At 42.5% G+C, this 21,019-nt stretch overlaps 1 protein-coding gene across 1 annotated transcript in view; it reads left to right on the forward strand.

Moving 5' to 3' along the window:
• Nucleotides 1–6,317: 6,317 nt before the first annotated feature.
• LOC132889264 (echinoderm microtubule-associated protein-like 4) overlaps nucleotides 6,318–21,019 on the forward strand; it is a 220,732-nt gene continuing 206,030 nt past the window's right edge. Inside the window, exon 1 of the mRNA XM_060925584.1 lies at nucleotides 6,318–6,625. Coding sequence (XP_060781567.1) covers nucleotides 6,601–6,625 — 25 coding nt within the window. The 5' untranslated portion in view covers nucleotides 6,318–6,600. The remainder of the gene's footprint in view (nucleotides 6,626–21,019) is intronic.

Below are 21,019 nucleotides of genomic sequence, written 5' to 3' on the forward strand. Positions count from 1 at the left end.
TCATGGTCATTGTCTGTGAGTTAACATTGCAGTGAGTGGCAGTTTGAAAAGATGCAGTTGGCTGGCATCATGGGCCTCGGAGGAAGCACGTGATGATCCTTGCACTCCCGGATTGATAGTTTTCATGTGATCGGGGAGAACCTGTCTGGTGGGTAGGAATTGGCCAGGAATAAATTAGGGAGAAAATTGGAGAGAAATCCCCCCCGAAATCTGGACAGAAGTCTCTTCTGGTAGGTCACGTTAGATGAGCATGTTGAGCATGAAGTGAGTGAATTTGTAAACAGGAGCGTAGTATGCCTGTTACTGCACCAATACATACATGATGATGGGCTGTGAGTCCCTGGGAGAGAATACAGCTTGAGTTTGCTGAGGACCACAAGCAGATATTCTCGGTAGTATGTTTGATGATCAGAGATAGTTCACACATACACACTACTTCCTCAGCTAAAATGACTGAAGAACTGAGGAATTTGTTTATTGCTTATGCTTATGGCTTGCCAAAAGGAGTAGTAACTGATAACGGACCTCAGTATGTATCACAAGAATTTGAGTTATTCCTAATTAAAACAGAGTAAGACATATCAAATCGTCTGCATACCACCTTGCCAGTAATGCTTTAGCTGAAAGGTTAATGCAGCACCTCAAGAAATCACTAGTGAAAGACACCAGCCGAGTTATTTCTGAAAAGATAGCTGCAAACCAGGTTGTTACTGATCAAATGCCAGTTTTCTCAGAGAATGCAAAATGAAACAACTCTCCTAAAGTAAGGTTCTTCACTGTAGGTCAGGCTGTGTTGGTAAGGAATTACAGTGGAGAGGAGAAATGGGTGATGATAGGCCAATGAACAATCAATGAGATTTTGATGCAAATCCACATATGTATATGGATCCAGGATTTTTATTTTTTTTTGTCTTGTCCCAATGCAACTCAAAATGTAGTGAATGGATTTTGATGAAATTTGGTTTACAGCTTTAGTATTATCCTAGGTTGAACTGATTTGATTTTGATGTTGATAATATGTGGCTTGGTGGCATGCACTCTAACAAAAGCCCTTCTAGTTTCTTTATATAAATTAATTACGCCTCTGAAACATCATGACAACTTAGCGGTAGAGGTACTGAATTGAATGTTTAAATAATATTGGCTTTTTTTCCGTGGTATATCAGATATATTCCATTCAGCTAGCATGATACTGAATGAGCCATAGACGAGTTCAATATCATGGAACGTATCTGATATACCATGAAAAAAAGCCAGCCGATATTACTATTATTATACATACACATTCCTTTCAGGTGTTCAACATGTCTTTCTCTTTCAAAATTCTCTCAAAATCTTCCGTATTTAGCAAAGCAAACCTGGTGGCCATGTTTGTTGACAAATTGTCACAATCGCTTGCTACTGCAGAAGTTTTACGTCTGTGACGTGTGACGTCATGTTGTCTTGACAACCATGCCATATCATAAACCATATTCAATGCTCATTCTCCACCGGGTAGAGTGAGGTAATACACGTAAGATAAGTGACATGCTAACAATATTGCATGGTATCAAACCAAATGAATGAAACCCGCTATAAGGGAATAGAACACGTGTTTTTATTCCATCAAAAAAGTGTCCTGTATGTATAATAATTACAAACATTATACAGTGTCTTGCAAAAGTATTCGTCCCCCTTGGTGTTTGTCCTGTTTTTTCGCATTACAAGCTGGAATTAAAATTGATTTTTAGAGGGTTAGCAGCACCATTTGATTTACACAACATGCCTGCAACTTTAAAGGTGAAAATTGTTGTTTTATTGTGAAAAAAAAAACAATAATTAAGATGAAAAAACAGAAATCTGGAGTGTGCATAGGTATTCACCCCCCCAAAAGTCAATACTTTATCGAGCCACTTTTTGCTGCAATTACAGCTGCAAGTCTCTTGGGGTATGTCTCTATTAGCTTAGCACATCTAGCCACTGGGATTTTTGCCCATTCCTCAAGGCAAAACTGCTCCAACTCCTTCAAGTTAGATGGGTTGCGTTGGTGGACAGCAATCTTCAAGTTATGACACAGATTCTCAATTGGATTGAGGTCTGGGCTTTGACTAGGCCATTCCAAGACATTTAAATGTTTCCCTTTAAACCACTCCAGTGTAGCTTTAGCAGTATGTTTAGGGTAATTGTCCTGCTGGAACATGAACCTTCATCCCAGTCTCAAACCTCTGGCTGACTCAAACAGGTTTTCCTCCAGAATTGCCCTGTATTTAGCACCATCCATCTTTCCTTCAGTCCTGATCAGCTTTCCTGTCCCTGCAGATGAAAAATATCCCCACAGCATGATGCTACCACCACCATGCTTCACTGTAGGAATGGTGTTCTCAGGGTGTTAGGTTTGTGCCACACATGGCATTTCCTACGATGGCCAAAAAGATCAGTTTTAGTTTCATTTGACCAGATAATCTTCTTCCATGTGTTTGGGGAGCCTGCCACATGTTGTTGGGCAAACTCCAAACGTGTTTTCTTAATCAGTGGCTTTTTTCTGTCCACTCTTCCATAAAGCCCCACTCTGTGGAGTGTACAGCTTAAAGGAACAGTCCACCGTACTTCCATAATAAAATATGTTCTTCTCTGAATTGAGACGAGCTGATCCGTACCTCTCCGAGCTTTGTGCGACCTCCCAGTCAGTCAGACGCGCTGTTACTCCTGTTAGAAATGTAGCTAGGCTCAGCATGGCCAATGGTATTTTTTGGGGCTGTAGTTAGATGCGACCAAACTCTTCCACGTTTTTCCTGTTTACATAGGTTTATATGACCAGTGACATGAAACAAAGTTCAGTTACACAAATTGAAACGTGGCGATTTTCTGTGCTATGGAAAGTCTGCGCTATAATGACAGGCGTACTAACACCTTCTGCGTGCTTCGACAGCGCATTGATACCTTCATTCCTGTTTTCCCCCTCTCCCCCCCTCCTCCGCCCCCCTGACTAGACTGTGTTCCAAGGAGTGCAGGCTACTTGTCTTGGTGGTCACGTTGGTTGTATTGACGGAAGTTGGGGGGGGGGGGCGGGGGAGAGAAAAAAAAACAGGAGTGAAGGTATCAATGCACTGTCGAAGCACGCAGAAGGTGTTAGTACGCCTGTCATTATAGCGCGGACTTTCCATAGCATAGAAAATCGCCACGTTTCAATTTGTGTAACTGAACTTTGTTTCATGTCACTGGTCATATAAACCTATGTAAACAGGAAAACGTGGAAGAGTTTGGTTGCATCTAACTACAGCCCCAAAAAATACCATTGGCCATGCTGAGCCTAGCTACATTGCTAACAGGAGTAACAGTGTGTCTGACTGACTGGGAGGTCGCACAAAGCTTGGAGAGGTACGGATCAGCTCGTCTCAATTCAGAGAAGAACATATTTCATTATGGAAGTACGGTGGACTGTTCCTTTAAAGTGGTCTTATGGACAGATACTCCCATCTCCACTGTGGATCTTTGCAGCTCCTTCAGTGTTATCTTTGGTGTCTTTGTTGCATCTCTGATTAATGCCCTCCTTGCCCGGTCTGTGAGTTTTGGTGGGTGGCCTTCTCTTGTCAGGTTTGTAGTGGTGCCATATTCTTTCCATTTTGCTATAATGGATTTAATGGTGCTCCCTGGGATATTCAAAGTTTGGGATTTTTTAAAATAACTATTTTGGAGGCTCCTTGGTTTTCATGTTGCTTGCTTAGTAGTGTTGCAGAGTCAGGGTCCTTCCAGAACAGGTTGATTTATACAGACATCATGTGACAGATCATGTGACACTTTGATTACACACAGGTGGATCTTAATAAACTAATTATGTGACTTATGAAGTGAATTGGTTGGAGCAGCTCTTATTTAGGGGTTTCATACAAAAAGGGGTGAATACCTATGCACACTCCAGATTTCTGTTTTTTCATCTTAATTATTGTTTGTGTCACAATAAAACAACAATTTGCACCTTTAAAGTGGTAGGCATGTTGTGTAAATCAAATGGTGCTAACAGTCCAAAAATCCATTTTAATTCCAGCTTGTAATGCGACAAAACAGGACAAAGACCAAGGGGGATGAATACTTTTGTAAGACATTGTATTTATCATACATTTGGTTTGCACAATATTCAACCAGACTAAATCATTACAGAAATCTCCAAAATGTTGAATTCAAATTACAAATAAACAAGCAAATATACAAATATTTGGGTTTTACTACTTAAAACTATCCTTTACTTTTACTCAGGCTACTGACAGGTGGGGTGGTCTCATCAGAAATGGTGGTCTCACCGGAAGCTATCCAGTGGCAGAGAATATCCTCTAGCATCATGATTTCACACTGAACGGTGGTGTTAGTGGTTAGCACTGTCGCCTCATAGCAAGAAGGTCCTGAGTTCGAGCCCAGTGGCCGGCGAGGGCCTTTCTGTGTAGAGTTTGCATGCTCTGCATGGGTTTGCTCCGGTTTCATCCAAAGACATGCAGGTTAGGCTAATTGGTGGCTCTAAATTGACTGTAGGTGTGAATGGTTGTCTGTGTCAGCCCTGTGATGACCTGGTGACTTGTCCAGGGTGTACCCTGCCTCTCGCCAGCTGGGATAGGCTCTGGCTTCCCTGTGACCCTGTAGCAGAGCATTTTTTAAGGATTTTCCACTAGGAGACCAACTGGTCTGGGCAATACAATCACAGGCCCCAGAGTCCATGCGGCTGCACCGCTGCGGCGTATGCTGTGATGCAAATCGCCGCATTACGAATCCTCGTTTCAGCCAGCATAATATCAACATAGTTAATGCAGTGCCAAGTTACCATAACTTCATCATAAGTATGGTAAAATACTAAAATTACACTATGCGTTTAAGTTATTATTTTATCTCATTATCTCTAGCCGCTTTATCCTGTTCTACAGGGTCGCAGGCAAGCTGGAGCCTATCCCAGCTGACTACGGGCGAAAGGCGGGGTACACCCTGGACAAGTCGCCAGGTCATCACAGGGCTGACACATAGACACAGACAACCATTCACACTCACATTCACACCTACGCTCAATTTAGAGTCACCAGTTAACCTAACCTGCATGTCTTTGGACTGTGGGCGAAACCGGAGCACCTGGAGGAAACCCACGCGGACACGGGGAGAACATGCAAACTCCACACAGAAAGGCCCTTGCCAGCCACAGGGCTTGAACCCGGACCCTCTTGCTGTGAGGCGACAGCGCTAACCACTACACCACCGTGCCACCCTATTGTTTTATCAACTTTCATAATATTATGTCTCATCTCATTATCTCTAGCCGCTTTATCCTGTTCTCCAGGGTCGCAGGCAAGCTGGAGCCCATCCCAGCCTACTACGGGCGAAAGGTGGGGTACACCCTGGACAAGTCGCCAGGTCATCACAGGGCTGACACATAGACACAGACAACCATTCACACTCACATTCACACCTACGGTCAATTTAGAGTCACCAGTTAACCTAACCTGCATGTCTTTGAACTGTGGGGGAAACCAGAGCACCCGGAGGAAACACACGCGGACACGGGGAGAACATGCAAACTAACTCCACACAGAAAGGCCTTCGCCGGCCACGGGGCTCGAACCCGGACCTTCTTGCTGTGAGGCGACAGCGCTAACCACTACACCACCGTGCGGCCCATAACTGTATATTTAGTCTATAATTTGGAAATTGGAACAGTCTTGACAACCCAACGTCAATATTTCTTAAACAATCCAAAGAAAACAGTCTTATGAGACCATTTGGTCTCCCAGTAACTATAAGCGGCTACAGTTAATGGATGGATGGATATAAACTGGATTTCCACTATTTATTTATCACTGCAGCTCCTATATTGAAATGAAAATAATCATAAATGCGAAAATATGGGTTGGAAAATAAAAATACTGTAATTATTTTCTAATTCGTGCTTTCCTATAGCCATATAGGCGACACTGAGATCCCACTCCACAACTAAAACACGCCGAAATGTGAGAAATGTCAGAGGGGACGCAGGGCACTCACACACTCCATAACCCGACATCACACACGCTGTGATAGAAAACAGAGCAGCGCGGCGAGCCACTGGTGCTTTCCAGCCAATCACGGCCTCACAGGGGCGTGGTCGGGTAATCAAAAGGGGCGGGGGCTCGAGTGAGCTTCCAAATCAAGGACCTGCAAATGTGGGCGGGATGGACTGACGGCTTGGAAGGCGGGGTTTTGTCCTTGACAGACGTAAGAACGAAGGGTTCCGAACCAATCAGACGCGTGTATTTAATTTCACAGTTAAAATATTCCGGTAAAGCGGGCCGTGTTTGCGGAACTCGAGGCGAGCAGCTGGAACAGCGGGTTCGAAGGGAAGCTCCGCCAAAAGCGGGCGGAGTCGGAAACGCGGAAAGCTCGAAGCTGTGCTCGGGGAGCTCTGAGTGGAGCTGCCCTCATCTCTCGGCCTTTTCCAGGTTGGAGCATCACCAGTTCTTCCCCGGTTAAGTGTGAACCATCCGGAGAGAACGCATTCAGTGTGATTCCTTATTCTTCTGCGCCATCCATCCATCCATCTCTTTCTTTCTTTTCGAAGGGCGGACTCCCAATCAGAAATCCGTCTCTCTGCTTTTAGATTCTCTTCTGAAAATGGACGGTTTCGCCGGCAGTTTAGGTGAGTGCTATAGCACTGGCCCCAGGCATGCTCTGCCTTTCTGGATACTATTAATAGCAATGCAATGCTTTGCAGCAGCAGCAGGCTCAATTTAGAGCCGCAGTAGAGCTAAAGTAAAAAGCATGCATGTATTTTTTTATATGCATATATATATATATATATATATATATATATATATATATATATATGCAGGATGTGTACAAATACCAACCACACACCAGCAACCTGAGGATGGATACATGCATGTTGTATATTAGTGGCATGTCATGTGCTGTTTAACTCTCTCTCTCTCTCTCTCTCTCTCTCTCTCTTTCTTTCATTGAGTGTCTTAACCGCTCGGAGTTTATTTTAGTGTGTGTGTGTGTGTGTGTGTGTGTTTTCTTTGTTTTATGGCTCCTAGAGGAAGAAGAGAAACCCTGGGGTTGTTGTGTTGCAGCAGTGTGCTTCCATCCCTGCTGCAGTAAAGACACATAAACACCCTGACAGTGCAGTTTATACGACGTGCTACAGACAGACAGACAGACAGACAGACCTGCGTGAGGGAGATTCGTGGTTAATTTGTTTACCACTATGGAGCAACAGTCTAGACTTATTTCTATAGCATATCTGCTTTATGAGTAAAAGGTGTGTGATGTGATGTGTCCTTCACTTTGAACACAGATGTCAGATGCACTGATTGGAAAAGGAATCTCTGTCTCCACCTTGTACCTACCTTTAATATGTGAAGTGTTCTTCCGGTATACACGTTTCAGCCGAGATACATGTTATTTATGTTGATGTGTATATAATATATAATATATGTGACCTTAGCTGCTGTTGTGTGTTTAAAACGAAGAGGTGTGTGTGTGTGTTAGTTAATGGTAGGCTTGGGATTGTCCTCGTAAACGTCACTGATACAGTATAACTGTCAGTGCAGAATTTCACTTCGGTCTGTTGCTTAGTAACAGCCTGTTACTGCTATGGTTGGCACACAATCCTCGAACTAGCCTACTAGGGTGGCACGGTGGTCGTCTTACAGCAAGGAGGTTCCGGGTTCGAACCCAGCGGCCTGGGTCGAGTTTGCATGTTCTGCCCGTGTCTGCGTGGGTTTCCTCTGGGTGCTCCGGTTTCCCCCACAGTCCAAAGACATGCGGGTTAGGTTAACTGATGACTCTAAATTGACCGTAGGTGTGAATGGTTGGCGGGGTACACCCTGGCGACTTGTCCAGGGTATGCCCCGCCTTTCACCCGCAGTCAGCTGGGATAGGCTCCAGCTTGCCTGTGACCCTGTAGAACAGGATAAAGCGGCTAGAGGTAATGAGATGAGATGAGAGGTTTGTGTGTTAGTTAATGGTAGGCTTGGGATTGTCCTCGTAAACATCACTGATGCAGTATAACGGTCAGTGCAGAATTTCACTTCAGTCTGTTGCTTAGTAACAGCCTGTTACTGCTATGGTTGGCACCCAATGCTCAAACTAGCCTACTAGGGTGGCACGGTGGTGTAGTGGTTAGCACGGTCACCTTACAGCAAGAAGGTTCTGGGTTCAAACCCAGCGTCCTGGCTCGAGTTTGCATGTTCTCCCCGTGTCCGCGTGGGTTTCCTCCGGGTGCTCCGGTTTCCCCCACAGTCCAAAGACATGCAGGTTAGGTTAACTGGTGACTCTAAATTGAGCGTAGGTGTGAATGTGAGTGTGAATGGTTGTGTGTCTATGTGTCAGCCCTGTGATGACCTGGCGACTTGTCCAGGGTGTACCCCGCCTTTCGCCCGTAGTCAGCTGGGATAGGCTCCAGCTTGCCTGTGACCCTGTAGAACAGGATAAAGCGGCTAGAGATAATGAGATGAGATGATGTATTTCCCAAATGTGTTTGAGTTAACTAAACCTAAATCATATGCCAAGATGTCACTGTGATCTAGGCTTACTTGATAAACAGGTTGTTGAAACCAGCCATTGTGTTTCTCTGTCCAACAAACATGTCCGTCACATCTTGGGTTAGTTAGTTAGTGAGAGATTAGCAGAAAACACCTCATAATTATGTAGTTTTAGGGTGCTGGGTAGTGATGGGAGGATTGTGTAACCTTGTATGCCTTCTCTACAGTGGTAGAGGGAAAAGTTCATGAACAGGGTAGCACTGTGGTTTAGTGGTTAGCACTGTCGCCTCACAGCAAGAAGGTTCCAGGTTCGAGGCTGACGGGGGGCCTTTCTGTGTGGAGTTTGCATGTTCTCCAGGTGCTCTGGTTTTCTCCCACCATCCAAAGACATGCAGATTAGGTAACATACCCAGTGCATACTCGGTGCCAGCCCCTAGATTGCGTCAGGAGGGTTGCGTCAGGAAGGGCATCTGGTGTAAAAACCTATGCCAAATCAAATGTGCGGATCATGATGATCTGCTGTGGCGACTCCTAACAGGAGCAGCCAGAAGAAGAAAACTCCATGAGCAGTTGTACCTTTTTATATTTATTTATTTTTAAAATTAATTTGTCTTAATGTGAAGTGCTACACACATGGTCACATCTGCAGTTTCCCATGGTAGATTCTTCCTTACTTTGTTTTATTAAATGTGGCATGCCTTTGGTGTTGGGTGCATTTTTGCTTGCATCTCCCACTAGAGATGGCCATGAGAACTCATGAATGATAGTTAAATTTTTTTTTGCCTTTCTTCCTTAAAAATATATTTTACATCAAATGAAGTCCCGTACTGATCAGGAAAACAGGATTCCTTCTAGGAATAAAGCCATATTTTTAATTTATTGTACAAACTACATTTATTGGATGATATCCTCAGAGTGGCTTTTTAACAAACTTTTTTTTTTAAAAAACCTTTCTGTAGTGATATGGGGGATTTCTTGAAAACTACGCTTTGGATTCTTCAAATAAAACAAATGGACCAAAATTGCATAAAATGCAATGCTAAAAGCGTTGGGGAGAACATGCTGAGTGCCCCAATTTAAGACTTTTCATTATGTGGATTTTTTTTTTTTTTTTTTTTAAATACATGGATAAATGGCACTTTGCATTTCAGTTTGGACAGACAAGCGGTTTCATTTGTACAAGTCAGCTGATTAACAGGCACAATCTTTTCAGTACGGTTGTGGACAGTAAATACTGTACTGTCTGCCCATAACTTCATTTTAGTGGAAAACTGACTAAGGAATTGTTTTCGTTCAGGGCTTATGAATGCATCCCATAATACCTGAAACTACTCCATTATTTAGTATGGTGGTAGGCAGTTTGAGTTAGCTTGTGTTGCCATGGCGACACTTTCCTGGCTAGCAGGCTTGGTGTGGGAGAGGTGTGACTTTGTGCCCATGCATGCTTATGGTTTCCTAGGTTACGGTAGGCATGTAATGATTCACTTAATTCTCCATTTGATTCACTATATTGGGTTCATGACTAAATTTTCCCACAATACTTTTGAGAAAATATATTAAATGAATAAAATTTTATTACCAAAAATATGCAGCATTTATTTTCGTTTTCTTTATCAACTTGTATTCCTTTTAAGTTAAAATCAGCTGGGCGGGTTTAAATTAAAGGCAAACCGCCGTTCAGGTTTTTCAGGTTTAGGCCATAAATTATTTTCCCTGACACCCAATTATTTTTGTCTAGTGGACCTAAAGCTATTGAATTCAAATCACAGACTTCCTATTTTTTAAAAATAGAACAATTATTGAATTTAGAGCCACTTGGCCCTAAATTCTCCACCATTATTTCCTGCTTCACCATGACCCAATACAAGATACTCTGTCATGCATCACGTGGTGGGCTTTCCCCGTTCGCACAAGGCATTGTGGGATCCCAATTTGAAACGGGAGAGGAAAATGAAGGACGTGAAAGACCGACTACAGTAACGGAAAGCCAGAAGAAAAGATGTTACGTTGCGAAGGAAAGGAAACACAGGACCAAACTAATAAATATCGGCGGTCAGCGAGCACCTCGGTGTGATCAGTTTTGTTTAGCGACAGAATGATGTAACTGTCAGTGCATAGTCAAGGTAAACCTGTAGATGGCAGTAATGCAATACTGTGGATGCCAGCTGCCGTAAAATCCAAAAGAAGACTATGCTGAAAGGCACGGTGGTGTAGTAGTTAGCGCTGTCGCCTCACAGCAAGAAGGTCCTGGGTTTGAGCCCCGGGGCCGGCGAGGGCCTTTCTGTGTGGAGTTTGCATGTTCTCCCCGTGTCCGCGTGGGTTTCCTCCGGGTGCTCCGGTTTCCCCCACAGTCCAAAGACATGCAGGTTAGGTTAACTGGGGACTCTAAATTGACTTTAGGTGTGAATGTGAGTGTGAATGGTTGTCTGTGTCTGTGTCAGCCCTGTGATGACCTGGCGACTTGTCCAGGGTGTACCCCGCCTTTCGCCCGTAGTCAGCTGGGATAGGCTCCAGCTTGCCTGCGACCCTGTAGAAGGATAAAGCGGCTAGAGATAATGAGATGAGATGAGACTATGCCGAAAGGTAAACATGCACATGCGCTCACTGGACTTCCTCTGTCTGCTTGACTGTGTGAAGCAAGCGATTTTATGCACATTATTTGCTTGGGAGTCCCCTCAAATTAATTAACTTCCCAGTCACAGAATGGCCTGGGGTTGGGTTTTTTTTTTTTTAATTTATCTAGTTTTTTTTTAATCGAGATATTACAGAAATTAAACGTATATCACAATGACCAAATTTCAGAGGGAACTAAATTTCACCAGTTTGATGAAATCGAAAGGCCATATACTTGTAATAACCAACAATTCCCCCCCCCCCTTTTTAAGGTTGGAATAAAATCTAATATCCTATGAACTAAAATGAACTTAACAATTAGTCCTTTTTCTTAGTAAACCTTTATGAACATTTGCACTACCTCCTTTTGCTTCTCTTTTCTTTAGCTTTCAGCAGTCTAAAAGGGGAGCTCTGGTTTCTTGTTAAATCTGTTTGTACGGTCAATCTCACAACAGCTCTTTACGTTTTAGATCATTTTTGTGTCTCTTTGGCAGTATTAGAGCTGTTTTACTTCTGACTATGGTGAAGTCATGTGCATTCCTACTCTTACATTATTGTGCCCTTTGCTGTCTCAACACAATAATTATAGTTGGGAACAACAGAGATTCTGCAGCCTTATGATAATCGCAATTTTTTTTCCCCCTTAATTCAATCGAATTGTCATAAATTTGTATCATATTTATTGTTGAATATTGTAGCGTTACATCCCAGTGATGGGGTTCCATTTAAGATACATTTTGCACTTGTGATAAGCTCAGTTTTGTATATAAAACAATAACCTGTATGTGGTTTTATGTTGACGTATCCTTTTGACAGTTTTATTTTTTTTACACCTTTGTCTGGAACATCTGAGGTTGGTTCTGGAGCTCATGGCATTTATAAAATGATGCAGGGACTTGTCAGAAGGGTCTTTTGCATGTTTCAATATTTCCAAGGTCAACACTGTGGTGACGTTTTGTCTGACCTACATTCACTCACGAAGAACTGATTCAGTGGTCGAAGCGGTTTGGGTTTTTTCTCTCTCTCTCTCTCTCTCTCTCTCTCTCTCTCTCTCATGATGTACAGAGAAACTTTCAGATCATATTCCATTATCTGTTCATGTTGCGTTCCTTTGATGCTTATTTCATTGGTTTTGTCAGCTAGCTTGATATTTGGTTTGGTCTTTGTTGCTAAGTGAAAAAGCCAGGTACAGGTATTCTGCTCTGACGCACATTCGTACTTATTCTAAGAACAGTTCTGGCGCGGAACGACCACAAGTGTGACAGACAGGAACTTGCTGTGGTGTCATCCACACGCAACTCGAGCGCATGTGCATGTGTGTGTGACATTCATGATTCCACATCCTGCGGTTCTGTGCAAAGTGGAGGAAATGTCAAAGGTAGAGCTAATGTTATGTGAGGGCTGTTCCACCTCGACACCTCTACAGTCGTCATAAGCGTTGGATACCATCAGTGATTTTTCTCTACTGGCTTGTAAGCATTGCTTGTCTGTGGTCTGTGACCGAACGACTTGTGTATTGAATTTAAAGTACAAGATGGTACAATGTTAACATGGACTATGAAACCACAATGAGCTACAGGTTACAGTGGCTTAATTTTCGTTGTCAAACTCTTGTCATGTGGAGAGCTCAGTCCCAGCTAGAAAAGGAAATGCTTCGTAAAGTCTTAACCAGCTCTGGTTCAAAATCAAAGCAGCATATTACACCGAGTCTAATATAGCCACGGCCCTGCGATGACCTGGTGACTTGTCCAGGGTGTACCCCACTTCTCACCCATAGGCAGCTGGAATAAGCTCCAGCTTGCCTGCGACCCTGTACAGGATAAGTGGCTACAGATAATGGATGGATAACATAGCCACCACTCTGTGTTGGTCACTAGTGGGGCCCCCCCCCCCCCCCCCCCACACACACACATTTACATGGTTTCAGTGGTTGCATCAAGCTACCAAAAAAGTGGTTAAAGGATTCATTAGCTGGTCCACTGGGCTGAACAATTCAGAAACCTAATAACCAGGCTGAAAAGTGTTAAAGGAGAACTTGAAGTCATTTTTAAACTTGCCTTATTTCTTAATGAACATATTATTCAATTACGCTTTTGGTTTTAGTAACCTTGTATCATGACTCGTATTGGCACCTAATTGCAATTAAATATTATACTTATCGACCTATTCGGGTTTTAGGCATGTTGAATTTGGTTCGTTTGGTCTACGGCACGCGTCACTTATCCACGCAAGCCTCACGAGACTTGTGCAAGACTTTGAAACGTGAAGTGTCAGCCAGGTGTCAGCGCCGCCATTTTGAAAACTGTTTTCCAAATGAAATATTGCACAAAGACGAGTTTAAATGATGAATACTGCCTACTTTTTTCAAACTTTCCTGATTGCTCTCACAACAAGCAAACTTCCGGCTTGATTACATCAGCATTCGAAAGAGGGCGTGCGCGTCTTTTGGTGACATTGGCAGATATTGGTCACTTTGATTTCTGCTGTACGTTTTACTTCCGTCCTACGATGTCTCGCACAGGTCTCAATGAATCTCGTTTACGGCCATTGACATATGGACTGATGTATTACATAGCGTATTTCAAACACTCATAACTTGCTATAGCAGTGACAGAATAGCTATCAAAAATGCATTCCTATATTTAATAAAATGAGAAATAGAATTTTGATAAATTTGTCTTCAGTTCTCCTTTAACTCATGTAATGTAATGCAGTGTTTCTCAACCACTGGGCCGTGAAGCGCCATCTAGTGGGCCGCGATTTCCCCCGCCGCCGGCAAGTTGAAGTTAATTTTTTACTTGTAGTAGGGTGCAGTTGCTGGGTTGCATCTGAAGTCACATCCGCCTCATTTAAGCTACAGTCACACTACAGCTCGTAATATTTTGTGATGGGTTATCAATGAAAATGAGGCATTTTGGTGGCGATATACACGTAAGCTAAAAGTTATGGTCACACAGTAGTTGGCTTGACTGTCACATCTTTACGTGCTTGAGTCTGGAGTAGCTCGAGCAGCTGCACATGCTCACGGGACCCAGTCAAGCCATTGCGTGCTTGAGTCTGGTGAACAGATACAGAAGCTGTTTTCACAAAGGCTTTGTGAAGTATCATGGTCACATTTGTCTCTAGCCATGTTTATACCGCTGTTTAACTACTCTGCTTTCTGTTTTGCTTTTGTAAATATCACATCCGCTTATAAACACTCTCCCTGCACTTAGATCCGTCTACCACTGTCTATCCTGTAGTGTCCTGATCCCCAGCTCTTTAACCTAGCCACATATAAAAAAGCTGTTCTCCTCCATGCTCTTCCAGTTTTTCATCTGTTTGTCAGTGTAGAACGATTTCTGCAGCACCAGGTAGTTTGAGATGTCGGAACTCAACGAATGGCTAATTTTCCAACTCGTAGGGAAAATCCTTCTTTGTTAGCGTGTTAAGCTCTAATCTCATTGAGTGGTTTCTATATCCACTTCTTGGTTTTAATAACTTGCTTGTTTGCTGTACACAAACCTGGCAAGAAGTTCTTGTGTTAATGGACCAGACTCCACTTTTGGATCGTTAATCCCTTTTGAGTGAGAATGCCCTGCATGCAGGGTTTTATGTTGGCTTCTGGCACATCCATACAGTTTTTTATTATTTTTTTTATTATTATTATTTTTTTAAATACAATACCTACAATTGGCATTTTTATTGTATTTATTTAATTCCTGGGCTCCCATCTGTAACAGTGAGATGTTGCATCTCATTAATACAACTTTATAATAGCGTATTAGGTTCTAATAGAATAGATAAGCCAAAATAATTGGGGACCTTTTTAATGGGCCCCGACGCATTACATGTATGAACAGATGAGCCTCAAAGCAGAAAAGGTTGAGAAACCCTGATGTAATAATGCTTGGTAAGTTAATTAATGCAGACTAAAGAAACTGAATGATTCCTTTTCTAACAAACTTTCTCATGTAGAACTTTGTTTCAACAAAAACCTTGCCTTGCTAATGTTTCAGCTATGAGATGTGATCTGTCCTCACGTTGCATGTAAAAGATATTCGAGTCTCGAGGTAACTGTGTAGGAAGCAGGTCAGTTAAATGACAGTTTTGTTCTACAGTTTGTTCTTGGTTTCATGAGTGTTTCAACATTTGTGTCTTCCTGATTGTGAAGCGTTCATCCATGCATGCAAATTTATGCACAGTGCCTAGTGAAAACCGTTCAACTGCCAAACACAGTCTCTGGCTGATTTGTGTAGTGCAGCGGGTGGTGGGATGCAAAACTAGTTGTTTGTGTTGTAGTTTTGGCATTGAGGTATGTTGCAGCACTGTGAAGTGTGCTTTTTGTTTTGGTTGTTAATCCTACTTCAGTGTTTCCAACAGACCAGGTAGCAATTTGTGGTGCTCCACTGTGCCGATGAGGGAATTGTGCGCGGTGGTGTCATGGCGGTCGGTGGAGTCGGTCATTGGGGTGTATGCAAAGTGTTTACAGCGGGTGGTGTTCAAACACAGTATTTTTCTTCAGAGTCACCTGCTGGGACTATTTTAAAGCTACAAGAAGCATTTGAGATTATTCAGTTCAATCTAAATTCTTTTAAGTTCTTTAAGAGAAGACAGCTAAAACAATTTTTACCAGAACCCTGCCTGGTTTCATTCCTCGACCCAACTTTACATTACAGGGCAGGCCATTAGTTTGCTGGGCTTGATGTTGGTGGAAAACCTGTCTTTTTAAATTTATGAAAATTACTCACCAAAATTGAAGTTAAAGTTTAGTTTTTACTAGAGATGCACAGATTGTAATTTTTTGGGCCGATTCCAATTTTCCATGGAGTGTGACCTGCCGATACCGATTTCATTTTTTCAAACCACTTCACAGCACACACAAAGACTATTTTCTTTTTATCTTTTCTTTAATAGAACATTCTGCCAGATTTTCAGTAATAAATTTAACACCTCAAAGGTTGAAAACAAACAAAGACATTGTTCTTTGTAAAATCTTTCTTCATGTTTGGTATTAACATATTAATTCCTGAAATAGGAAATTCACACAAACATTTTTTCTTTTCCCATCCAATATCTGGCACAAAAACAACTTCCCCCTCATATGTTATTTGCCTACTGCTATGGAACACACTTTCATAAGCCTATTTAGATCTGAAAACTTATGCCTTATGGAACAACCCATTTCTTCATTCAGTATCAAAATACAAAAATAATTTCCAGTCATACTTATACCATAGCCATTCGATCATCTTTGTCATATGTGTATTTGTAGAGTAATTTCCAATGGAATCAAGTGCAACCAAGGCTGTAAAAAAAAAAAAAAATAAAAAAAAAAAAAAAAAAAAAAAAAAAAAAAAAATATATATATATATATATATATATATATATATATATATATATATAAAAATATTATTTTTTTCTCTCTTTGTACAAATCTAACTAGATGTTTGGTAATAGGCTAACGTATTTAATTCCTGTAATTGGGAAATTCACACAACCACAAACATTTTCTTCTTTTCACATCCAATATCTGGCACAAAAAAATTCACTATATTTGGATATATCTCATCTCATTATCTCTAGCCGCTTTATCCTTCTACAGGGTCGCAGGCAAGCTGGAGCCTATCCCAGCTGACTACGGGCGAAAGGCGGGGTACACCCTGGACAAGTCGCCAGGTCATCACAGGGCTGACACATAGACACAGACAACCATTCACACTCACATTCACACCTACGGTCAATTTAGAGTCACCAGTTAACCTAACCTGCATGTCTTTGGACTGTGGGGGAAACCGGAGCACCCGGAGGAAACCCACGCGGACACGGGGAGAACATGCAAACTCCACACAGAAAGGCCCTCGCCGGCCACGGGGCTCGAACCTGGACCTTCTTGCTGTGAGGCGACAGTGCTAACCACTACACCACCGTGCCGCCCTATTTGGATATATTATATATCCAAATATAGTGAATTTTTTTCTTTTTTTTTTTGTTAACGGCGCGCGCCGGAGCTCATTAGGCACGTAGGACTGACACTGTTCTGTGCAAGTGCAACACAATCGCACTACAAAGCATGTTCAAGCTGCCAGTGTAGCTGCAGACTTTTTAGTTGCAAATTACGAGTATTTCCACTTTCATCTCTGTGATATGCAAGTTTTGATCGGCAGAAAATCGGCATATTTTAATTTTGACTGGCCGGCCGCCGGTAATGGCCGATCACATGAAAATCGGCCGATTCCGATCGGCAGCCGGTCAATCGGTGCATCTCTGGTTTTTACCTTAGTTTTTTGCCTTTTTGGTGGCAATCTTTCAATCATTCTTTAGTTGACATTCAATGAATAAATTGCAAAAAACAAGCTGGAGATTTTTATTTTAAATATTGAACTCAACACTTACCTCAACCAATACTAAAATGAAATAAATAGTATAATGTAACAACAAAATGATAATAAAATAAAATATCATAATTAGATGTAAGAAACCACTTGTGGTAACACCAAGGCAACTAACAATAATAAAAAGCATTACCCTAATTGGTGCAAAGCCTGCATGCCCTATCAGAACATTTAATTCTGCGTGGCTTCCTGAAAAAAAAAAAAAAAACTCCAGTGCCCTATCGTAAGGGAAGTCATTGCTGAAGCGGGATAAACGGGATAATGCAATAAGGCCGGTTCCTCGCGTCAAGCTGCTACTGTATGCATCAAAATTGGTTTATAGCCTGACTCAGGGATGTCCGTTTCCTGTAAGCCAAGAAGGCTATGATGAAGCTCATCACGAGCACGACGGTAGGCTACCTTTTAAAATAAGGGGTCGGAAGGCAAATCGGGAAGGCTGCGTTATTTTTACTTAGCCTAACAGGCCTACTTGCAGTCCGGGTATATGCGCAACGGCAGGCCTGTGGACATGCCTCCGTCTCTGTGTGTGCGCACACGCGCGTGAACGAGAAGAAAGAGCACTATGAATGAACCGAACGATACGCAACGGAATTTTTTTTTTTTTTCAAAATTGCAAGTCTGATTGTGTGGCGATAGGAATCCATTGTGTGGCGCTGCGCCACACAATGGTCTATGTATGGGAAACCCTGTACTTCTTTGCTGGGCCACAAATGAAAAGCGTTCACTGGATATGAGCCATCGTGCGCTCTGATTGGCTACTCTACTATTTAGTCTATCAGCTCATATACCATGAGTATAGAAAAACAAAATGGCGGAGCGTGTTGCTGAACCAACCGAGGATGAAATAAAAACTCGACCTGAAAACAAAAGCAACAAAACATGGAATAAAAGTATTTGATGGTAAGGACGTATCCTTTTTTATTTATTTATTTATTTATTTATTTTTTTAAATTTCAAGAATAATTATAGCATTTTTCACAAATTGCGATGGTCACTTCGCTTTTGTTTACATTCTAAGCGGAAATGATTTTGTGGGATGTTTTGTATAAAGTTTTTATTAATCGACTTTGCAAAAAATAAAAATGCTCCATTTCTTAAAATCCAGTGAATGTAGATAGAATAAGTTATTCCATTCAGTCTTGTTATACATGACTTGTAGCCATCTTGGTGCTAAACACCTAGTCAGCTATCAGCTCATGTACAACCTGATTTTGTGGAATAACTGTTAAGCGTGCAGTTTTTTTTTTTTTAAACAATTCTGCAATTGGAGCTATGTGCAGTGACCGTTATAGCTCATCACTATGCTCGAGTAAGTTTTATTTTATCCCCCCCCCCCCGCCCCCATGGCCACTATCACAGTGTCTCTAAGCTCTCTTTTAGTATTTTGCTCCTGCTCCATCTTTAACCTGCCATGTTAAAACCCCATGTGGCAAACATTGTGATATAAATAGTGTCCTGATCTTCCCCTTCAGCCAGGTTCAACCCCCACCTCTGCTTCCTGCTACTTAGCCAAAATATGTCCGTGTGTGGGCTTGTGCACATGTAGCTCCTGCACTTGAGCGCATCTGTGCATTCTGTATTACTGTTATGATGCGTGTTCGGTATTTAGTTCTTACAGTAACTAAACGGCACACCAGCAATGCTTTAAAACAGTATGTACCAATGGTATAGGCAGGATGGAAGGTATGTATTTGTGATGTATTGGTATGATGGGACACTGTCAGAAATGGGGGTACAGTAGGAGTTTAGTTTGCACTAATGTACCCCCTAAGGCTCATTTTTGGACTTCAAGGTAATTGTGTGTACCTTTCTAGGGTCAAAATGTACATGCATGTTCCCAATCAGTATATAAATGGTACTTTAGAGGGTCCTGCCCCAGTGACAAGCCACTGTACCCCTTAAGGTACAATAACATACTTTGTTTTCTGAGTGTGTATACTATAAATAAAATTTTTCAGCATGTGTTCTTTTTCCTCCCCCTCAAGAATTTAGTCATGATCAATTCCCACCCTCTAGTTCAGTGTCCCTGCTCACGTGGCAGCTACCAGCCAGAGAGGGCAAAGGCTTGGTGGGTGGCATGGTGGTGTAGTGATTAGCACAGTCTCCTCACAGCAAGAAGGTTCTGGGTTCGAGCCCAGTGGCTGACCGGGGCCTTTCTGTGTGGAGTTTGCATGTTCTCCCCGTGTCTGCGTGGGTTTCCCCCCACAGTCCAAAGGCATGCGGTTAGGTTAACATGGGGTAGCCATGGCCTGAAGGTTGTGCTGAAGTGCCCTTGATCAAGGCACCTAACCCCAAGCTGCTCCCTGGGTGCTGTAGCATAGCTGCCCACTGCTCTGGGTATGTGTGCGTGTTCACTGCTTCAGATGGGTTAAATGCAGAGGTTAAATTTCACTGTTTGCTTGAGTGTACATGTGACAAAGGCTTTTTGGCTATTGCGTGCTTCCTCAGAGGCACACAAAGCCAGCTGACCACATCTTTTCGAACTGCTGCTCGTGCAGCGTCACAGGGCGGCGTAACGTGCTCTGAGGAAAACGCTATCTGCCCACTTCCTCATACATAGGCTCACAGACGCCCGTGGTTGGATAGTGTCTGTGATTGGTAGCGGAGGGGGTAAATATGAAACCCATCCCACCCAGATAGCACAGCCAGTGCTTTCTTGAAATGACTGTGGCATTATTGGGATTTGAACTTGTGACCTCTGTGCAAAAGGGCACACTTCTTTTTGTGCCAATTGGGATCCCCTCTGAAGAGTTTGCAGTAACTGTGTTCACACCGTTGATTTTTTTTATTTACTTACTTACTTACTTACTTACTTATTGGATTATTTTTGTCCTGCGTTGCTCACATTTTTCTGGTGAGTAGTGGCAGTTGCTATGTTTAGTTTCCTGTTGGAAGCCGTGGTTTCGTTAGTCACAGCACAAGATCACAGATGCTGTATCTTGCTTCTAAAAAAGATTCTGGAGAGAAAGCCTTGTGTATAACTTGTATGCCGGTCCACTGCGCTGCATTACTGTCTATAGTGTCCGAATGAACAGTTTTGCTCCTTGTGATTCTTGCAGCCTGTTTAACAGGTTTAAAGATGTGAACTTGCTTGAGAACTCCTTCTAGCCGGGATGTGGTGTTGAGCTTTTTCTGTATTTTTGGATTTTAAAGTCTGTGAAATCAGGTGAGAGTGAGTCATCTCGGGCGCTGACTCACACTGTGTGTAACTATTTATTGCTGTGTTTTATCTGGTGTTTGACAGGCTAGAGAACAAAATGCACAAACTGGATCATACAATTATTTAATAGTAATGATGGCTTGCTGGTTATTGGGACCCTTTAGTGGTGTGGGGTGTTTTTTGCGCATCCATAAACCTACACGTTAGTGTGCGGTGACTCCTCATAATGCTTCTTAAGACTGAAGAAATGGCAGCATTTAGTTGTATCCTCAGTGTTGACTTGGACTACATCTTATTGGACTTGGACCCAGAGCCCATTCTGGGAGTGTTGGGCATGAAGCAGGAATACACATGGGATGGAATGCCGGTCCATTACAGGGTACCATTTTCACACAAAC

The sequence above is a fragment of the Neoarius graeffei genome, chromosome 7, assembly GCF_027579695.1.
Source record: "Neoarius graeffei isolate fNeoGra1 chromosome 7, fNeoGra1.pri, whole genome shotgun sequence".
In the NCBI taxonomy this organism is placed as follows: Eukaryota; Metazoa; Chordata; class Actinopteri; order Siluriformes; family Ariidae; genus Neoarius; species Neoarius graeffei.